This window comes from Octopus bimaculoides, chromosome 18 (genome assembly GCF_046866305.1).
Source record: "Octopus bimaculoides isolate indiv1 chromosome 18, ASM4686630v1, whole genome shotgun sequence".
Taxonomy (NCBI): domain Eukaryota; kingdom Metazoa; phylum Mollusca; class Cephalopoda; order Octopoda; family Octopodidae; genus Octopus; species Octopus bimaculoides.
In genome coordinates, this window is record NC_142945.1 from 55,864,611 (window position 1) to 55,885,491 (window position 20,881).

At 34.1% G+C, this 20,881-nt stretch overlaps 1 protein-coding gene across 26 annotated transcripts in view; it reads left to right on the forward strand.

Annotated features, from left to right (window-relative positions):
* LOC106879469 (coronin-2B) overlaps positions 1-20,881 on the forward strand; it is a 76,940-nt gene that overhangs the window by 14,390 nt on the left and 41,669 nt on the right. For 12 of the 26 annotated variants that reach the window (XM_089366342.1, XM_089366341.1, XM_089366330.1 and 9 more), the window contains one exon: positions 9,885-9,979. The exons of 1 other annotated variant lie outside the window; for it this stretch is intronic. In XM_089366342.1, coding sequence (XP_089222468.1) covers positions 9,959-9,979 — 21 coding nt within the window. In that variant the 5' untranslated portion in view covers positions 9,885-9,958. Of the gene's footprint in view, positions 1-5,240; positions 5,259-9,884; positions 9,980-15,378; positions 15,484-20,881 lie in introns of those variants that run through there. 13 more of the 26 variants (XM_014929044.3, XM_089366317.1, XM_089366319.1 and 10 more) reach the window with 2 other exon arrangements.

Below are 20,881 nucleotides of genomic sequence, written 5' to 3' on the forward strand. Positions count from 1 at the left end.
TTGAACCTTCCCTGTTATGGAAATGGTTCTTGATTTCAACGAGGAGAAAAACATTTTTAAATATTTATGACTGTTCTGGGCCGAGAACAGCTTTTGATTTCTTGCAAAAGAAGCTGCAATAAAGAAGACATAAAAGACATAAAGAACAATTTATTCCTTCATTCTGAACAATGTCTGTTCACCCTTTCACTACCAATTCACCTGGAACCCCCCATGATTGCAATGCATACAAACCCTCTTATTTTAAAGTGTTCATATTCAAATTAAAACCTTTCACCAGAATTTTATGCAAGAAGCTTTTCTGAAATTATGTTACAAACCTCAGTTAAATTATGATTAAGTTTGTTACTTTAATAAACCTTTTCTAATTATTGATTAATTTCAAAATTAATTAGATGTCTTAGCATATTTCAGTAGAAATATGGTCATGAAAGGGTTAATGCTGTTGGTTAAAAAGGGATTAAAATTTATCGCTTGAGATATCTTGCCATTTAAAAATTATCCAAGACGGTTGAACATTTTCAGCATTCAGTGATGTCCATAAATAGCTAATGTTTGCAAATGCAGTCTTGTGTTTCATCTGCCAAGCTTGTTAGCAAGCGAGAGTTAAAAGTAGAATGTTTTACAGCTAAAATAGGAATGATTAGTGCATGATGTAGTGTGGAAAGATTTATTTTTTCCTATATGCAAGTATAGTTACTCATGCATGTGTGTATATGTGTGTGTGTGTGTGTATTATTTGTTCTATTTCTGTTCATTGTAAATGTAGTCTCTCCAACACCAGCACAACTGCCATCCATGTTAGCAAACATTGATCAGAACTGTTAACCTTTTCTGTTTACAAGTAATGTCTTCCGTTGTTTGTCCTCAAAGTCTAATTCTTTTCATTTCACATTCTATCATTTGTGATTGTATTTTTATGGTTAAGTCATGTCACAAACTAAAACCTCTGCCATGTTGTTTGTGGTGATTATTGATTGTGTTGTGGAAGAGCAGACATGTTTGGATGTCAGAGTAAATAGCTTCCACTATTGAAAGGTGTTTGCATGGCTGGGTGGCTGAGAAGTTTGCTTGGTTGCAGGTTCAGTCCCACTGCATGGCACCTTGAGCATGTGTCTTCTACAATAGCTCTGGACCAACCAAAACCTTGTGAGTGGATTTATTAGAAGGAAACTGAAAGAAACCCGTCGTGTGTGTGTGTGTGTGTGTGTCTTTGTCTTGATGTCACATGATAGTTGTAAATGAGTGTTGCTGTCATTATAAGCAGTGTCATTTGTTTCTAATATTAAGCATGTTTGGCTACAGAGAAATATTACCTAGCTTGAAAACATCTTTTTGATGTCTTGTTTTCTTTGCCTTCATGGATCAGATGAAATTCGTTTAGGTGGTTTTCATGTAGCCAGATGCTCTCCAAATGGCCACCAAATCTCCATATTTAATAACATTGAGATGGATTTATTCATTTTTTTTTCTGTTTTGTCCATGGTGAAGGAAGAAGAATTCCATGGACATGGTTTCTTTGATTTGTCTTTTCTTGAATAAAGAGGGATGGGTGGGGAGGGCAAACATTTCATTAATATTTTGTCTGTTGGTGGTAGGGGAAGGGGGAGGCTTGTGTGTGTTAGTTTGAGAACTTGTTTAACATGCATGTGCACACCCCTACACACACACTTGTATATGAAAGAGCGGGTCTGCACAATTAATTCTAACGACATAAAACTCTAATTGCTATTTTTACTTTCTAGAATGGAATTTATTACATAAGGACATTTTAGTTACATTTTCTGTCAATGGAATATAGAACTGCCAAAATTCTGTCCTGTCTAATTATAAACATTCTAAATTTGTTTCCTAAGAATTTAATTTAACCATAAAACACCAGCTTTGCATTCATATTTCTTTTTGTTTTGGTTTTTCTCTGTTTTAATGTCTACATTGTTTTGTATCAAAACTCGTTAGCAATCTTGTGACCAATTTATTTTCATTGTTGCCTTTCATCATCATCATCATCATCATCATATTCTGATTCTCCATGTTGGCATCGATTTGTTGAACCACCACAGTCTGCTGGTGACAACAGACAAAACTGGCCAATTTTGGCATTGTGTATGTCTTCCAGCATGGACAATCTGTTTAATCATGCAACCGGCACCAGAGAAGTTGTCCTGTGTGAGGACCCTTCATAATTCTTATGCTGCTTTACAGCTCTTCTGATCTTCCTTCTGTATTCACTATGACTTCTCATACTTTTTCTGAAATTTATACATTTGAAAATAATGCCAGAATTGTCCAAATAAGGAAATGAAATTGAGATTGGAGTTGTTAAATCTCTTGAAAATTATTTCCAACCACTTCAGTTATTCATCCTTAATTTTTATGAAATATCTTTCCAAGATTTAGTGAAATGAATGTAAAAAAAAAAAAAAAAAAAAGACAACAAAAAATAAAGAAAAACAAAACAAAAAACAGTCAAATGAACAAATGAAAAATCCACTTGAAACTGTTTTTGTATCTGGAAATCACTTAAAATAGCAAAAATAATCAGCTGTTGTTGATAAAAGATATCATTTGGTATATTTTGAGGAATGTTGTAATCTGTAATTGGAGGTGATTGTTTGTGTTAGAGTTTTGTATCTGGTTATGAATAGTTGTTAAATCAGTGTTTAAAATAGTTTTAACATTTATAGACAGAAATAATTTCAAATAAACATCCATTTCTTACAAAACTAAAAGGCATGAAACAGTGGCAACATCATCATCATCATCATCATCATCATCATCATCATCATTTAACATCCGCTTTCCATATTTGCATATTTTACCATAAATTGATTTCAAATATTAACCCAAAATCTACTTTGAATAATTCTAGGCTATGTCTTTTAATATTGGAATTGTGCAACTTTTGTTGTGGAGCCATCGGAGGATTTTTTAAAATTCACAGAATTCATCTTTTATCTTTTAGTCATTGGACTGTGGCCATACTGGGGCACCACCTCAAAGGGTTTTACAAATTCTTTTTTAAAATGGTCGTCATCAGTGAATCAGTTGTCATGAGTGAAGTCTTTTTGTTCTGATTCTAATATTTTTGTGGTGTAAATCCTGTTTGCCATTTTTGGGGAGATTTTTGATTTGGGCTAAAATAAATTTTCTTGTATTTCCTCAAACTGGAGAGGGAAAGGAAGAGAGGCAGAGAGAGAGAGAGAGAGAGAGAGAGAGAGGTGGTTGGGCGGAAAGAGTTTAGTGTTAATATTTTTCCTGAAATTCTTTAATTTAGTTTGAAGAAAAAAATACATAACTGTAGAGTGATTCATTTTTTCTAAAAAGAGGAAAGTTAATCATAAAACTAAAAGTCAATGGGAAATTTAGTGAAGTTTAGACAGAAAGTTAAATAAAGAATAAAACGTATTAAGATGGAAAAAAGATTTATAAATATTTGTGAAGGTCTGTTTAGTTGAAGATTTGAAATATTTGTCCTATTTAAAAGAATGGTTCTTTGGAATAGTTTATTACTATTTTGCCACAGTGCTTTTGTGCCCCAGCAAAAATACAAGCAAAACGAAAAAAAAAAACGGAAAAGTGAACAGAAAAGAACCCCTTTTGGTGTTTACCGTTGATGGTAAGATTGCAGTGTGAGAAATATCTGGAAGAAATTACCAGAAATGTGGGACAAATGGATCTAAATATTTAGCCTTTAAAGGCACAGCAACATTATTATTGTTATTATTAATAATAATAATAATAGAGTAAAAGTTTTAATAGTACTAGTAGCTAACATGTTTCTTGTGGTTAAAGGGAATAAACACAAGAATTTTGGGATCATTGTCTTTCTAGTTTGCAATTCGATTCTTTAGCAACCAATCCTACTGTTTTACATTTTATAATGGGACTCTTATGCTTGGAATGGTTATTCCCATTCCATGTCTCTATGTCTGTGAATCTTGTGAGGTAAAGCAGCTGTTACTGTTGCTTCTGCCATTATTATAATTCCTTTACTAAAATCTCTATTCTAGATAGGTTGACCTTTTTGCTGGTCGCCAGAACCTAGAACAACTTTATTTTTTTCTTTCTCTTCCTCTCGTTATTGGGTCATAATAATGCAGTTTGTGACATTTAGAAAGAAGCCTGATGATAACTAAAGATGATGCCAAAAGGAAGGACAGAGTTCAGTCTATTTCCAAAATAGGTCACAACAAAGATTGTTTAAGAAACTGTTTTGAGACTCGAAAAGAAATCTGTTCTGACATCATTTAAAAAAAAACTTTTTGTGAGTTACACTTAACATCATTTAAACTTTTCAGGATTGATAAATAAAGTACCAGTCACATGCTGGGGGCCGATTCTTTCTTCTCTCTCAGAATTGGCTGTCTCTGTCTTGTAAAAAGAAAAAAAGAAAAAATGTAAAATAAGGTTATAGGGGTGAAATCACTTTTGTATTCTACCCCCAAAAATTCCATGAAGGGTTTGTTTAGGAAATCAACAGGGGTTAGTCATCAACCTGATGGCTCAATGAAGGTAGAAACTTGTTGTTTTGAACAGATCTTAACAAAGCATTGAAGAAGTTGCCAGAAGCAATGAAAATTTTAGACAAAAAGAAATCATAAATGAGTGGAAATTGAACCAGTGAGTGTGTTTAATTAATAAGGCATTAAAACAGAATGATTCTCCCTTAACGAAGCAGTTTCTTGCATAAAATTTTAATAAAAAGCTTTCATTCAAATTTGAACATTTTAAAAACAAAAGATTTTGTTTCACTGAAGCAGAGATGGTCTCATGTGGGTTGGCATTAGTACACATTAAATGCATTTATTTAATGGTCTTTTGATGATCTCTTCTTCCTGCTCCTCTGTACAAATGATCTGATCTTCTTGCCCACAGCCACAATCATAAAGTAACATCCTTTAAATTCAAAGCAGATTATTTCCCACCATTTTCAAAATGGTTTACAATAGCCTCACTTGTAACGGATTATCACTTGTAACAGATTAGCAACAACAATTAACATTAGAGTTAATCCCCGTCCCTCACTTTTTCCCCCTTTTTAAAAAAAATCTTTTTTCTTCTCTTTTTACCCTTGTTCTCTGTCATTTGACTGACACAACAATCTTATGCACTGATAAAAGTTAGAAACGAAAAAAGGGGACTAATATTTACTTCATGCTGCTGTTGGTGGTGGCTGGATTTAAAAAGCTAATCTCTCACTAAACAGAAATTCACGGTTCTTTACATTTATGGAAACTAAAACTAACAAAGAAGTTGTAAGCCAATATTTTTCATTTTCTTCTTATTATATTTTCGCTGGTTAATCATATTGTCTCATAAAACTCTACCATTATTTATTTCTGTTTCACCAAATTTTATTGAGACAAATAAACCCTAACTGTTAATTATCTTCAACTTTCTGCCTCTTACAACATTTCATACCTACATCCAGTTTATTGTTTTCTCATTTTTATTTTCTCCCACTGTTTCAGTCAGTTTCTCTCACCAACAATATTTCTCTCTCTCTCTCACTCTCTCTGCTCTCTCTCCATCTATTTTTGCCTTTGTTTACCTCTCAAAGCTGTTTCACATTATCTTACTGCCTATCTTTCTCTCTCTCTCTCTCTCTCTCCCTATATGTGTGTGTGTTCTGGTGGTGTGTTGCCTAGTTGTTAGGACATTGGGCTTATAATTGCAAGGTCATGGCTTTATTTCTTAGAATGAATGGCACATTGTGCCATTGAGCAAAACACTTCACTTCATATTGCTTCAATTCCCCACTCAGTGGAAATTGAGTACCAGTAATAACTGATGGATTAACCCTGCAATTATATGCTAGGGAAACCAGGATAAGGTCTGCCTAAATCAACTTGACTCAAGACAGGTCAGCTTTTAGCTAACACACACACACACACATCTATGGCTGTGTGGTAAGAAGTTCCCTTCTCAATCACATGGTTCTAGGTTCAGTCTAGTGTGGTGTCTTGGACACGTCTTCTACCATGGTTGATCAGAGACTTAGCAGTGAATTTGGTTGGCAGAAATTCTACTGCATGAAAGTGTTTGTGCCTGAGGAGGGAATATATATACATATATATATATATATATACATACATATATATATATATATATATATATATATATATATATATATATATATATATATATATATATATATATATAGAGAGAGAGAGAGAGAGAGAGAGAGAGAGAGAGAGAGAGAGAGACAGAGCTATAACTTGGCTGTAAAGTTTAAAAGAAATACATATTTACTTTTATGTATTGAGTTCTACTTTTCGTGTTTGTTCACGCGCGCACACACACGTGTTTATGTGTGTGTGTGTGTGCGTGTGTGTGTGTATATATATATATATATATATATATATATATATATATATATATCCATGTTCACTTCGATGTTCTCAATCTATCATTAAAAACGCCTTTTTTTCACATTGCCTTTTCTCTTCTCTAAATATTTACTCGTTTGTCTTTTTAATTATTCACCTTTACACTTTCTCCTTTCAATTTTCTCACACTTTCATTATTTTCTCTTAACTCGTCTTTGGCACAGTTTTTAATTATTGCTGAATCTATACTTTCCACCTTATATATATATCTCTTGGTACACTTGCTCCATATACATCGTTGTAGTAGACAGAGAGAAGAGGGCATTCAGTTTATCCTTACAATACATGTGAAATAGTCTGTGGCTGTCATAAAAAAAAAATGTGTATGGCGTAGCACAAAAGATGAAAGGAAATACTGATTTAGTTAAAAAATAGCAAAGCTTTGGTGTGAAATCTAAATGATAAGTAATTCCCATGAGTTTAGTTACCCCATAGTGATGTTGACACATGGATATACACGCACACACATGCACACACAACACAACATACACATACACACACTCTCTCTCTTCCTCCCTTCCTCTCTCTCTCATACACAGACACACATCATTCCAACATGTCCTGAGCAGTTTTGAAGTTTGACTTGGGAACATTTCTGTTTTCATCCTGGGGCCAGTCATTATAAACTGAACTGATCCTAAAGGGGACTCATTAGTGCCTTTGTTAGGGAGCAAAATTTAATGGCTGAGTGTAAAATTGATAATGTTCGATGTGGAGATGCTTAGTGCTTGTACATTATTTGATATGAAGAGCTACAGAACTGGTGAGGCTGGTGGTGTAGAAGGCTTCAGTTGCCTTTTCTATCGATTAACATAGAAAATGTTCCCAGCAAGACGTTATACCACATGTAGTGTTGAGGCTCCAGCTTGGGCATTGAAAGTTGTTTCTTCATTAGAATATCTCATTCATAAAATTGGTTTCCATTTATATAGGTGGGTTAAGAAGCTCACTTGGCAACCTCATGGTTTTAGGTTCAGTCCTACTGTGCACCACTTTGAGCAGTTGACTTTTACTATAACCCTGGGTCGATCAATACCTTATGAATGTATCTGGTAGATGGAAACTGTGTGCAAGTCCACCTTCAGTGTGTGTGTGTGTGTGTGTGTGTTTGTCCCCCCCCACCCCGATTGTTTGACAACCTGTATTGGTTTGTTTATGTCCCCATACCTTAATGGACTTGCTACGAGACTGATAGGTGAGTACTTTTTCTTAAAAAACCAAACCATTTAGGGGTTCCCTTTTTAACTCACATTGACCTTGATAAGATTAAAATCCCAGAATTATAAACTGTCGACTAATCTCTTGCCTCTTATCTTGTATGGATTAGTGACTTTACTATCAAACTACAATTGTGTGAATGTGTGTGTTGGGGCAGGGGTGGTGTTGGAGAATATTAAACCCGTTGTTTTGTCCCTGAATACACAACAGAAAAATATTAAAGCTTAAGTCCAAAGGGATTTATTGGGAAGCTACATTGGTCAATTGAAAAATCAAAAGCAAATTTGGTTGGTGTGTGTGTGTGTGTGTGTGTGTGTGTGTGTGTGTGTGTGTGTAAGCATGTGTCTGTACATGTTGATTTAACGAGCCAGACATTGATTGGATCAAATGGGTGTGTGACCAATGCCTAACATTCATTAATGAATGTTTTCATTACCAAAGTGCTTCGAAAGATTAATTACGTTCTTTCTTTCTTGTAAATGTTTTACGAGGTTAATCTTATTGTCTTAACAATCTTGCTGACTCATTGTGTATATTAAGTAGTTTGTCTTGTAACCTCCTCAGTATCAATTTTTTTTTATTTATTGCTTTATCATAGGACAACTAATTAACAGTTAGGTTCTGCTTGGTTGACAAAAAGTACCTGACAAGGTCAGTCAACCTGCTAGAAATAGCAGCCAATTGCCTCAAATCATCGGCAGTGTTCTGTACACTTCTTGACACCAATCCTTATTTATTTTCAAGTTAAGTACTTTATTCCATTTGTCTTTGCTGCTTGGACCACCCAAATGCAGGATGTTCTTCATGTGGGACACAGGATGTTCTTCATGTGGGACACAACCAAATGTCACTGCTGCCTAAACAGGAACAATGCATAGACACAGATGCATACACTCATATACACATGTACATGAACACACATATACATAAGTGTGTGTGTGTGTGTGTGTGAATGTATTAATGTTTATTTCTATGTCAAGTTATATATAAAAGCAGTTTGATATTAAGCTGAAGAATTGCTCAATACTTTCTTGAAGAGAACATCTTTATTAACTTTTATGAGCAAAAGATTGGCTGTGACCTTCAAGTGGTGGCTTGTTTGCCTTTGTGAGACAGTCTGATGAAAGAGCAAGCTGACACTTTGAAGTCACTGTCAACTTATTCCTTCACTTAATGTAGAAGACATTAATTTAAGGAATAGTTAGGTGTTAGTTGAGGATTCCTCATCATTTTCTTGTGTTATTAGCTTTATAAAAATCTATCTTTAAAGATGTCCAGTAAAAACCATGCAGTTATCAAGTCCTTTACTTCTAAAATTTATTGCTTGTAAAAAGTGCCATCTTCGTACAAAAGTTATTTGGAATATTTCACTTATGTCATCTTCTTCACTCTTTCAATCTCTCATTTTTGTTTCTGTTCTTGGCTATTATTTTCTCCTGTTTCTCATCTTACATTTTAGCTTTCAAGGTCACTTAATGGTGTCTATGAATACTGTCGCTTCTGTGTCCCCTTCCCTAACAGCTGCTGATTCACAATATTTTTTATTTTCACTTATAATCTCCTTTACCTTCTTCTCTTACGAAGCCACCTGACTAGTAAGACTAGATTGTTTCTTTTCAATGGTCTTTAATTACTTTTGGGGAAAGAGATTGTAGAAGGGTAGCTCTGGATTATTACATAAAACTCTTAAAATGATGTGAAACTCCTTTTCTTTTCAAAGCTTTCTTACTACAAATCTTATATACTGGAAATCCGGTTACATTTAAGATCTGTAAGCTTGTCCTGTCTAATAATCTCATTATTCTAACACATTTGTAACATCATTAATTACAAAAATATTTCTTCATATTTTTTTTATTACTTTTACTCAGCCATTTCCAAAGTTGGTGTTAGATCAGCTTTTTTTAAAATTCTTTTCTTGTCCGTCTCTTATAAAAGAACACAACATCAATAAAAACTAACAATAAAAACCAACAATATTTTCTTCATATGATTTGATAGGAATCCTTTTTTTTTTCAAAAATTGACCAGATGTCTATTTTTGCAAACTTGTAGCATTGAAAATAAAGTAAAATACTTGATTTGGTATTTTGGTTCTCATTCTCTGATCTTTTGGGTTCAAACAAACAGCATCTCTTTAAACATTTAAATTGAAGACATCTCTGATTTTCCAAAAGTTGAAATCAATCTTGTTTCTATAAATGTGTTTTGTGTTGTGTGTTGGTGTGTATATATTTTTGGTTTTGAAAATGACTTCTACTTGTTTCTTTTCAGCTTCTGAGTTCTTAACTTGTGTCGGTGCTGCTTCAATAAATAATCTTCCTCTTGGCACTCATTAACCATCAAACATGGGATCGGCAAGTGTTGAGGTATCGTATCTTTGTCTCTGTGCATGGCATTCCATTTAATGCATGGTTATCAAAGATCTCCTTAGTCGTAGGCCTGTCACTCATTAAACTCACATCAATTCCTATCGCTTTTAATTAATAACTTCTAATTTAATAGCACACAAATGCATCATTATCAAACATGTTCTATTAAATGTCGTTAATCCCAATCACTTTTAATTGGTAGTTTCTAATCTCCTAATTGTAATTATAAAGATGCATGATTATCAAAGATGTCCCTTGGTGTATATCAGACATTATATAGCATTGTTAATTTTTATTATTTTTGACCCTTTAGCATTTAAAATGGCTATATCCAGTTCAAATATTTTACCTTTTTCTATGTTCAAACTGGTCAGATCCAGCCTCTCACACCTATCCTACAATGTCATTCTAAAAATAAACGAGCATTACATTTGTCAGAGTAATAATCTGAATGCTAAATGGTTAATTACTAATTTCTAATTTAAATATAAACAGATGCATGATTATCAGTGATGTTCCTTGTTGTGTGTCTGCCAGTCATGAAATGTCATTGTTAATTTTTATCATTTTTAATTAGTAGCTTCTAATACCGCAAATTTAAATAATATATGAATGTAAGCTATTCTAATTAACTGTATTGTTGTTAATTAGGTATGTATTGCATTTACCATTACTATTAATGCTATTAGTTAGTTGTTGATGTCTTGTGATAATTTTTTGTTTGGTTTTTCAATTCTTTAAAAGTAATTCCTATGAAATAAAAACCAAATCTCTTGAAGCAGATTTGTGTTTTCACTAAAATATTTCTCTTCAACAAAATAATAATAATAATAATAATAATAATAATAATAATAATAATAATAATAATAATAATGATAATGATAATAATAATAATAATAATAATAATAATAGAAATATAGTGCAATACTTTAAACATTGAAGTTAATTGAACATTTACATGAAGCATTTGAAAGAAATTTAAACAATTAAATGGTTGAGACTTTTGCATCATACTGCACATGACTCTTCATATATGCAACTGTTCATGCAAACATGCATCTACATGCAATTTAATAAGCAGGTTATGTAGTTTTTGTCCAATTTTTTGTCCAGGTTTCAGGTTTTCAATTGTCCAGTTGCTGGTTCATTCTACTCCAGTAAAAGATGTTTTCATTCAAAAGCACCATTTTTTTTTTTTTTTTGTTATTTTACTGATGTTAACATCTTTTTATTAATCTACATCAGCAAAAGATATGTACCCACAAATTAGTGTTTTCTAGTCAAAAATACCTGTCATGGAAGCTCACTGGGTGTTACATATTTACGTCTTATCACATCTAACAGGCTTATACAGTTTTCATGAACCAAATTCCATTCTCAAAAACATTGCACAGCTCAAGGAAATGGTGAAAGACACTTCCATAAAGTGTTGCACAATTGGATCAAACTTAAAACCATGTGGTTCCAAAGCAGACCTCTGGCATTGCTGCCCATTCTTGGCCTGTAGAAAAGAAAGATGATTATATCTCTTCAAATAATTGAGACTCATTCAAACATTCTTTCTGAAAAATTGTTCTGGAAAAATTGTTTGAGAATGTTGTTGTTTTGTTGTTGCATCCCATCCAGATGTGACCATCCCATCTATTTGTACAACCTGGACTACATTGTGCAAGTGTGGCTTTTTTCTTTCAAAGATGGTAAAATGTTATTTGAGAGGAATTTGTCTGCTGTTTCTTGTGGATTGTGTGACTACTTAGAAACTCTCTCAGTCACCAAGGTTTGAAGGTTCTAGAAAGTTGTAAGAATTATATCAACTGGTTCCAACAACATTCAAACTGCATCAAACTTTTGGTCTTTTTAAGGTCTTGTATTCCTTCTAGGTTGAATCTAGACATAATCAAAGCCAAAAGTAGAATTAGTCTTTTATAGTTACTATATTAATGCTTCATAGAGACAATGCTACTTTTATTTCTATGAAAAGTTATCTTCATCCAGTTACAACTTTTTTTGTAAAAAGAGAAAAGTATGGTTAGCTTTTGATACAAAAGACCTGACTGTTTTAGAACCATCTGGAAACTGATGAGATCTGAGTCTCTCATTGTATCTTTAAGTATTTTCTTTTTCTTTTCTTTATCTATCTTGTCTATTGTAACTTGTTTATTAAATTGACTGTAGCATATAAATAGCCAGGTTAAGTATAACAGAATAACTCTTGTGAATTGTATATACATACATACATACATATATATATATATATATATATATATATATATATATATATACACATATACACACTTCATTTTTCTGTTTGGTTTGCAATATTTGATGTGAATTTGTGTGCTGAAACAAATCTTGTGTATTGGGAGGGTCATTATGTAAATAATAATTAAAATAAACACACACTGGTTCAGTACACTTCTTTAGTTTACCAACTAACTCTCCAATTGTATGTTTAACATTTGTTTAACGATTGAACAATCAATCAGTCTACCAAGTAGAGTGCATGGAGGGTAATTGTAGGGATCTTTGGGACACGCACTGGGGAGGCTTTTTGGGAGTTTGGCTGAGGGGCTGGGTGAGGGATGGTGAACAGTCATTGGTGTTCTGCTGGCAAAACAGGGATCCACATGGCAGCTGAATTGAATTAGTATTGAAATCTTGTCTCATTGCCAAAACATACGAGTGTGTCCTCATAAATGAGAGAATACCAACACTAAACAGAAGACACACATAGTAAATAACAGGGCCATGACCACTGCAGAATCCACAATGTGGAAGGGAGGGCGTGTGTAGGTATGGGTGGGTATATGTAGGGTGGGTATATATAGGGTGGGTGTATATAGGGTGGCTGTATATAGGGTGGTATTAGAATGACAACAGGCTACATAGAAATCTGTAAAGATAAATACATGAAATTTTGAACAGTTCCTGAACTATTGAGAAATCTGCAGTTACTCTATCCTGATTACAAGTTCAGGTTTATACCTGTAATTATCAGGGCCCTTGGATATTCAGCACCATGCCTAAATACCAATCTTGAGAAATTAGGCTTCTCAAAACCAGGAAGAAGAATGCTAATTCGAAGAATACAGGTCTAATCCATCACTGGAACTGTAAGAGTCTGTAAAACTTTCCAGAAGTTTATCAATTAAATATATATGAACATGTCTAGATATGTAACTATATGCATGAGAATACATAAAGCAAAACATACAAATCTGTACATACATACATACATACAAAAAACAAACACACAAACAAAAATACCCTGTTGCTGATGTTGAAATTCCAATGAAGGAACCTTGGATCTAGGTTAGAAACCGGTTCTTTCTCTATTGACAAGAAATCTTGAAATAAACTGAATAATAACATAGATACATATATGCATTCATATTGTTCTGTGAGAGAGGGACCAAAGGTCATGCACTGTTGTAGAGGTCAGCTGCCCAACAGATGTGAACCACAGATTTACAAACACTGAGAACAACTCTCTTAACTGAAAAAAAAAATCTTGTTACTTTGTTATTAACAACTGGTTTGAACTCTCTCCATAACTTGTATAAACCGAAAGGAAAGTAATGCACACACACACACACACATGCACACATACACACACACACATGCACATATACATATATACTCAAACACATACAAATACATATACATGCACATACCTCCACCACACATGGATACATGTGTGTGTGTGGTTGTATTTGTGTTTGTCTCTCACCACTTGATAACTGGTGTTGGTTTGTTTATGTTCTTGTAAATTAGTGATTTGGAAAGAGAGGCTGATAGAATAATTACCCAACTAGTGTACGATTTTACTTTTCCTTCTTTTTTGTGCCAATCAAACAAATATCAAAATGTTATATTCAACTTGTTTGGGTGGCAAAGATGACTTTTAAATATTGTGATCAGCCGATGAGAAATAATCATATACCTTTTGCTGTTTCTAATTTTAATATTAATAAGTTTCGTATTTTCTGAAGGTCTTTTCAACTGAAATAAAAATTTCAAATGAGAGACTTAATTTCTATCTTTTTCTCATTTCTGTTTCAGCTTCATTTCATTCAAGTTTAATTTTAGAATCTCATCCTCCACACCTTAATGGCTGATAAACCAATCTATTTGTGTCGTAACCTTGTACACTCTTAGAACTTTAGCTCTGTATTGGTAGAACAGCTTTCATCTTTCCTGTCTTTGGTCAGTTGCTTCTTGTTTCATGGAAACAAGAACTGATTGTCTATGTGTAGAAACTTCAATATTTTGGCCCTTATCACTTTGCTCCTCTGCTGCAAATATTCCATGTCAGAATAAAGAATGACATTCATTTACGTTGTAAAGAGACTGATGTAGATTCTGATCCTGTCTGGAAGAGCTAAAGACTCTAACCCTGGTCCATTTTCTACTCACTGCAACAACAATCGTCTTTTCTGCCATCAAAGTGTTATTTATGTTGTTTAGGTTTTCTTGCTATTTATATGCACACACACACACACACACACACACATACGGCTGTTTTCAGTTCCATCTACCAGACCCACTCACAAGGCTACAGTAGAAGACACTCGCCCAAAGTGCCATGCGGTGGGACTGAACCTGAAACAATGTGGTTGGGAAGCAAAGCACACAACCAAGCCTGTAGCTATGTACATACCACATACATACGTGTGTGTGTGTATGTGATTTAGAGAGTGGTGATGGTCCTGTGCAAGACCCTTCCTCACTTTGAAAAGCTTCACGAACTCGCATCGCTCTCTTCTCAGCATCTCTTATTATGCGTTGCATATTAATGGCTGGCTGAAAAGGCTGAAAAGGGCGAAGTAGTGAATCGAAGATTCCATGATGGAACGAAGGTGTTGTGAGTCAGTGAGGCTGGTGAGCTTTTTGAACACCTGCCGCAAGAGGTGCTCATTATTGTCACATCTCTGCAAAAGGGCTGCAGGACCTCCACAGTCATGAGCCATTCACATCCATGATGCTCTAAGACAACACCCAAGCAATGACAGTGTTGCTTGGATTAGAATTTCAGCCATTGTGTGTGTGTGTGTGTGTGTGTGTGTGACCCGTCCTTATTTTCTTTGTATCGTCTATCTGGATGTTATGTTGTCCCTTTCTTGTATCACCTAACTGTCTGGATGTTTTGCGTTCTTGTCCCGTTTTGTATTTTTTTTATATACATATTTATATACACATCGTTACACACACACACACACACACACACACACACACATAATCACTACATTACAAAAAGGAGGACGTCCAGGGAGACTACCTGTTAGTACAGAGTTACCTCCCTTACTGCGGCGCGCTGCTATCTCCTCTCTCCCTCCCTCGCCATCACCCCCCCCCCCCCTCGCCATCACCTCCCTCCTCATCTGCTCTCTCTCTCCTCTTCTTCTTTCATCAAACAACAACAACAACACCACATCTCGACTTCTTCCTTGTTTGCTGTTCATTTGACAATTATGAGTCCCACCGAGCAAAAAGCTGACGGCGTAAGTTAAAATTCACTTTTAATGCCTTCACTTTGTTGAACGACAATATTTCATAAAAGACCAACCTATGAATCATCGAATCTTTTCTCTTTTTTTTACCGCAGTCTCTAATGTCTTCTCTTTCATTCATTCCGTTGTTTGTCTTTTTCTCTTTTAACTCTGCGTCTCCAGAATCTATTTCTCTCACGCAATAATGACAAGAAACCGTAGCAAATAAAATGGAATCTCTTTGTTGTTGGCTGTCTGTGTGTGGTTTCATTTCCTTCGTTCTTTTCATTATTTAATCGTAATCAATGGGGAAAAAAAAGGTGTTTGAGGTGGGGAAGAATAAATTTATTTGAGAGAAAAGGAAAAAGCTGACAAACGATAAAATAATCTAAAAACTGTAAATTTATTCCCTAGAAGATTGTGTGTTAGTGAAGAAAAGATCCCTTAATGAATCATACCGAGTGATTATTGTATTAAGTCTCCTCCTTAAGCTGTCAGCCTTTCGCACTCTCACTGGTTTGTCCAGCGAAGTAATGGTTAAATTCTTCGAACAGATAATTCGTTAAAAAAATAATACAAATAAAACGAAAATCAAATAAATGAATAGATACAAAAGATAAAGTTTATCGTTTTAAATGGTCATCTTACTTGACCATTTCCCCCCCCCCCCGTTTAATAAGGGTTAAAATAATTGTATATCTATATACATATGTATATATATTTTTGTGTGTGTAAGTCTGTATTATATTTGCGTCTGTATGTATGTGTGTATGCGTGCTTGCTTATATGTGTGTTTAAATTCTAGTGTGTCTCTGAAATAGTAGTCTCTAATGATTTATATTCGGTTTAGTAATATATTACTAGTAAGCATGAATATTCACCATCACAACTGGACACTCTATTCAGAATAATAAATGTGGATTGATAGAATTTATTTGGTGTTGCTGGACTTTGTTCTTGCATTCAGTTTGGCTTTTCTTTTCACCATTCATCAAAGTGTCTGTTCTCTATTTTTTTTTAGTCTCACCCTTTCTATATTTCTCTGTATAAATATAAATTCCGCATATATATATATATATATATATATATATATATATATATATATATATATATATATATATATATATATATTTGTGTGTGTTTGTGTTGTCAGTTGTAGGCTATAGTTTGGCAGCATTTAATTAGCTGAAATGTTGCATAGGGGTACACCTCTCCAACGAGAAGGTCATATGCTGTGTGACGTTTCCTAATAATCTCTATAAAACCCAGACCGAATCCGGGCCTGCTGCTTCTACACTCACGCGCATATTACACATACATCTGTTCATGAAAATATCAGCCTTTTTTTACGTCCACTTTTTCTTGCTGGTGTGTGTGTGTGTGTGTGTATTAGTCATATGAATGCATGTGTATGTATGTATGCTTATATATACATAAATATATAACCATGTATATTTGTGTGTGTGTGTGTGTGTACATAGGTGCACATGTATTGCATCACCATCTTTTAATGTCCACCGTCAATGCTGATAATGAGTGAACAGTATGTATGTGTGCGTGTATGTATGTATATATCTGTGTACATATGTATCATCATCATTGTTTAACGTCCGTCTTCCATTGTATATATGTATGTATGTGTGTATGTATATACATGTATGTATATATGTATGTATGTGTGTATGTATATACATGTATGTATATATGTATGTATGTGTGTATGTATATACATATATGTATGTATGTGTGTGTTTGTCTGTATGTATGTGTATATATATATATTTAAAAAACTTAGGGAATAATAAGTATTCCAGGTTATCTGGACATTTACTATTTTACACTTTACGAATGCAATGTAAACAGTATCGTTTATAATATTATTACAAATTTGGGGGTTTAGCAATAGAACCACAACTCCTATTTCAGGATAACCTTATTGTCTGGAATACATATAGAAAGTTATATCCATTATAATAATAAAATAATATAAGCATTTTAAAACCTACTATAAATCATCATCATCACTGTTTAACGTCCGCTTTCCATGCTGGCATGGGTTGGACGATTTGACTGAGGACTGGTGAAGCCAGATGGCTACACCAGGCTCCAATCTGATTTGGCAGAGTTTCTACAGCTGGATGCCCTTCCTAACGCCAACCACTCTGAGAGTGTAGTGGGTGCTTTTACGAAGGCCAGTCAGGCGGTACTGGCAACGGCTACGCTCAAAATGGTGTTTTTTACGAGCCACCTGCACAGGAGCCAGTCCAGTGGCACTGGCAACAACCTCGCTCGAATGTCTTTACACGTGCCACTGGCACAAGTACCAGGAAGGCGACGTTGGGCACAGGTGCCATCATATATATATATATGTATGTGTGTGCATATGTTTGTGTGTGTTTGTCCCCCCAGCATCGGTTGACAATCAATACTGGTGTGTTTACACCCCCGTAAATTAGCGGTTCAGCAAAAAGAGACCGATAGAATAAGTACTAGGCTTACAAAGAATAAGTCCTGGGGTCGATTTGCTCGACTTGGTGCTCCAGCATGGCTGCAGTCAAAGAGTAAGGAGTATACATCCATATATATATATATATATATATATATATACATCTATATGTATACGTATGTGATTGCATATGTTTGTGTATGTATATATGTTGGGTAAGTATATATATATAACGTGCATGTCGCTGTGTGTGTGTGAGATGTGCACATAGATAAGTGTTTGAGGTTATGTCACAATTAGTGGATGGTTAAACTGTAAGAAAGATGATGATAAATAGATTTTTCAGTTTTATATATTGAGATGTCTTTTCTCTGTTTCGTTTTGTCTGGTTAATAAAAAGACGAAGAATTGGAAATCTTTACGCTGATGTATTTTTTTGTTAGGAAAAGACATTATCAGGCTTGTCATTCTGAAAAACAGAATAGCCACGATATTTGGTGTGAGCGATGTAGAAACTAACAGGTGTGATTCAAGTATATGTTGGCTAAATGTGATAAAGAGGATAAACGAGATAATCTGTTGCCATTGTACTTGAAGGGGAAAGAAGCAGGCATGGTGGACGAGGCTTTGAAAAATTTCATCAAAGACAAATTGTTGTTGTTAATCTTCATGTCATCCTTAGTCAGATTTCTAATTAGAGATATTCCAGGTGTGACAAATTCATCTTCCATTCCTTTAGCATTGAAACCAACCCCAATATTCTACCTGTTTCATACTGGCCAGATCCAGCCTCTTCCACCTACCCTACAATGTCATTCTAAAAATTTACAACCACATCATCAAAGTATCCAAGTCATGAGATAATGTATAATTAATTCAGAACAATGTGAATGAACAAGAATTTCAGTTGAGAGAATAATGTGAATGGTAAAGGGTTAAAAGGTGGCCCCTTCCTGATTTGAGGGAGAATTTTAGCAAGTTGAATGTTTATGTAAAAAAAAAAAAGAAAGAAAACAAAACTTCTTAGCATCTCAAAGGTCAAGAGTTTACTTTTAGATGTTGTTTAAGATTGCAGTGAAAGTCGTAACATGTTATAATCCATAAGAAATGGTTATAATCCATAAGAAATGGTTATAATCCATAAGAAATGTTACAATCGATAAGAAATGGTTATAATCCATAAGAAATGGTTATAATCCATAAGAAATGGTTATAATCCATAAGAAATGGTTATAATCCATAAGAAATGTTATAATCGATAAGAAATGGTTATAATCCATAAAAAATGGTTATAATCCATAAGAAATGTTATAATCCATAAGAAATGGTTATAATCCATAAGAAATGTTGTAATCCATAAGAAATGGTTTGAAATATTTCTTTGTTCTGAAGTTATCCTTTTGCTTTCAGTTTTTTTCATCTTCGTATGTTTGGTAAGAGAGTTTGTTAGAGAGGAGATGGCCTTATTTGAAAAGATATCATTTACATTTTGGAGTGAAATCTTCTGAGAGGATCAGATCCTGAATGGTAAACTCAATAAAGATTATCATTGATACCTGGTGGTAGTAATTCAAGGGGATGTTTGATTTGAAGGCTGTTGTTTAATGGAGAATTATAATATCTTTTTGGATATAGGAATGAAGTGTGTAAAAATTGATAGACATTCGAAATGAGATCGACAGATATTCTAAATCACATTCAATAGAAAATTGATTGGCAATCATTGACTCATTGATCTTCTTCTGAATTGCTTTCTTAGGCATATAATTCCTTCTTTTCTCTTTTATTTCTTTCTATCAGCATCACAACAGGTTCTACTCTTCTGAATTAGTTGTAAAACCTGTACAACACGGTCTATTTGACCCAGCACAAACCACTCCATCCTGGCCCTTCTCCCCAGAACTGCAGTCCTTTAGTAATCCCACTCTGCCCATCAGTCTCCTCATTAATGGAAGGCCTGCAATGGTCCTAGGAACTGATTGTCCTCTCCCAAATTCTTAGATTAAAATATTAAACATATGGGAGAGGGGGAGCTGGATTTTCACAAAAGTACAAAAGTATTTTTAAGAAGCTTGAGGAAACATTTTCCAAAGCAAAATGACAAGTCCTTTGTGTGCTTTTCATTATATCTGTATTATTATTAATAGTAATAATAATGATATATAGCCTACTGTGATATGTATTAATTAGTAGATTAGTTGTGGACCTAGATTTTAAATATTCATATTGCTATTCACTTGAAGAGGGGAGTAAAATATGTGTGTGGTTGTGTGAGGAAGTTGGAAATGATCGTTAAGGATTGATTCCATAAAAACTGATGAGGAGGGATTGGCTGGTTAGCTACCTCAAAAGTCTTTCATTTGTATAGACACTAATTAGTAGAGGCACTAATTGTGAAATAATTTACTTGAGTGTAATGGCTAATGTTTGAAGTTGGAAGATTGAGAAATTTAAGTCTGAATCCAGGATTGTAGAAAAGTGGTAGAATTATGGTGATTTGAAATTGGAAACAGTAGAAGAGAAAGTCATGTTGTGGATGATGATGATGATGATGATGTTATTGGTGTTGTGTAAGAAACTGTCTTTCATTTAGCAGAAGAAAAAAAAGTTGGTTTGCTGAAATGAAGAAATGTTGGCATGAAATTGGAATAAATTAACAGTTCTGTCTCAGCTTTTTCTAATGTTGTTTTGGCAATTGCAAAAACCTTGTTTTATTCTTGCACTGTAAATGTATTTCTTCATAAAATCCTTTTTGATTTCTGACTTTATGAAGACTAAGGAATAGTTAAAGACATTGTAAAACAAAAAAAGCAAAAAATACTTGTTATACATTTTGCTGCTTTAATGAATTCAGCTAAGAAGGAGGCTTGTTTACCAAGAATTCTTGTAGTTTTTATGTATATGACCAAGTTGTAGAGGAAATATTAAGCATTGAAGCAGAATCGAGAGGAATCGTAGAGAAAG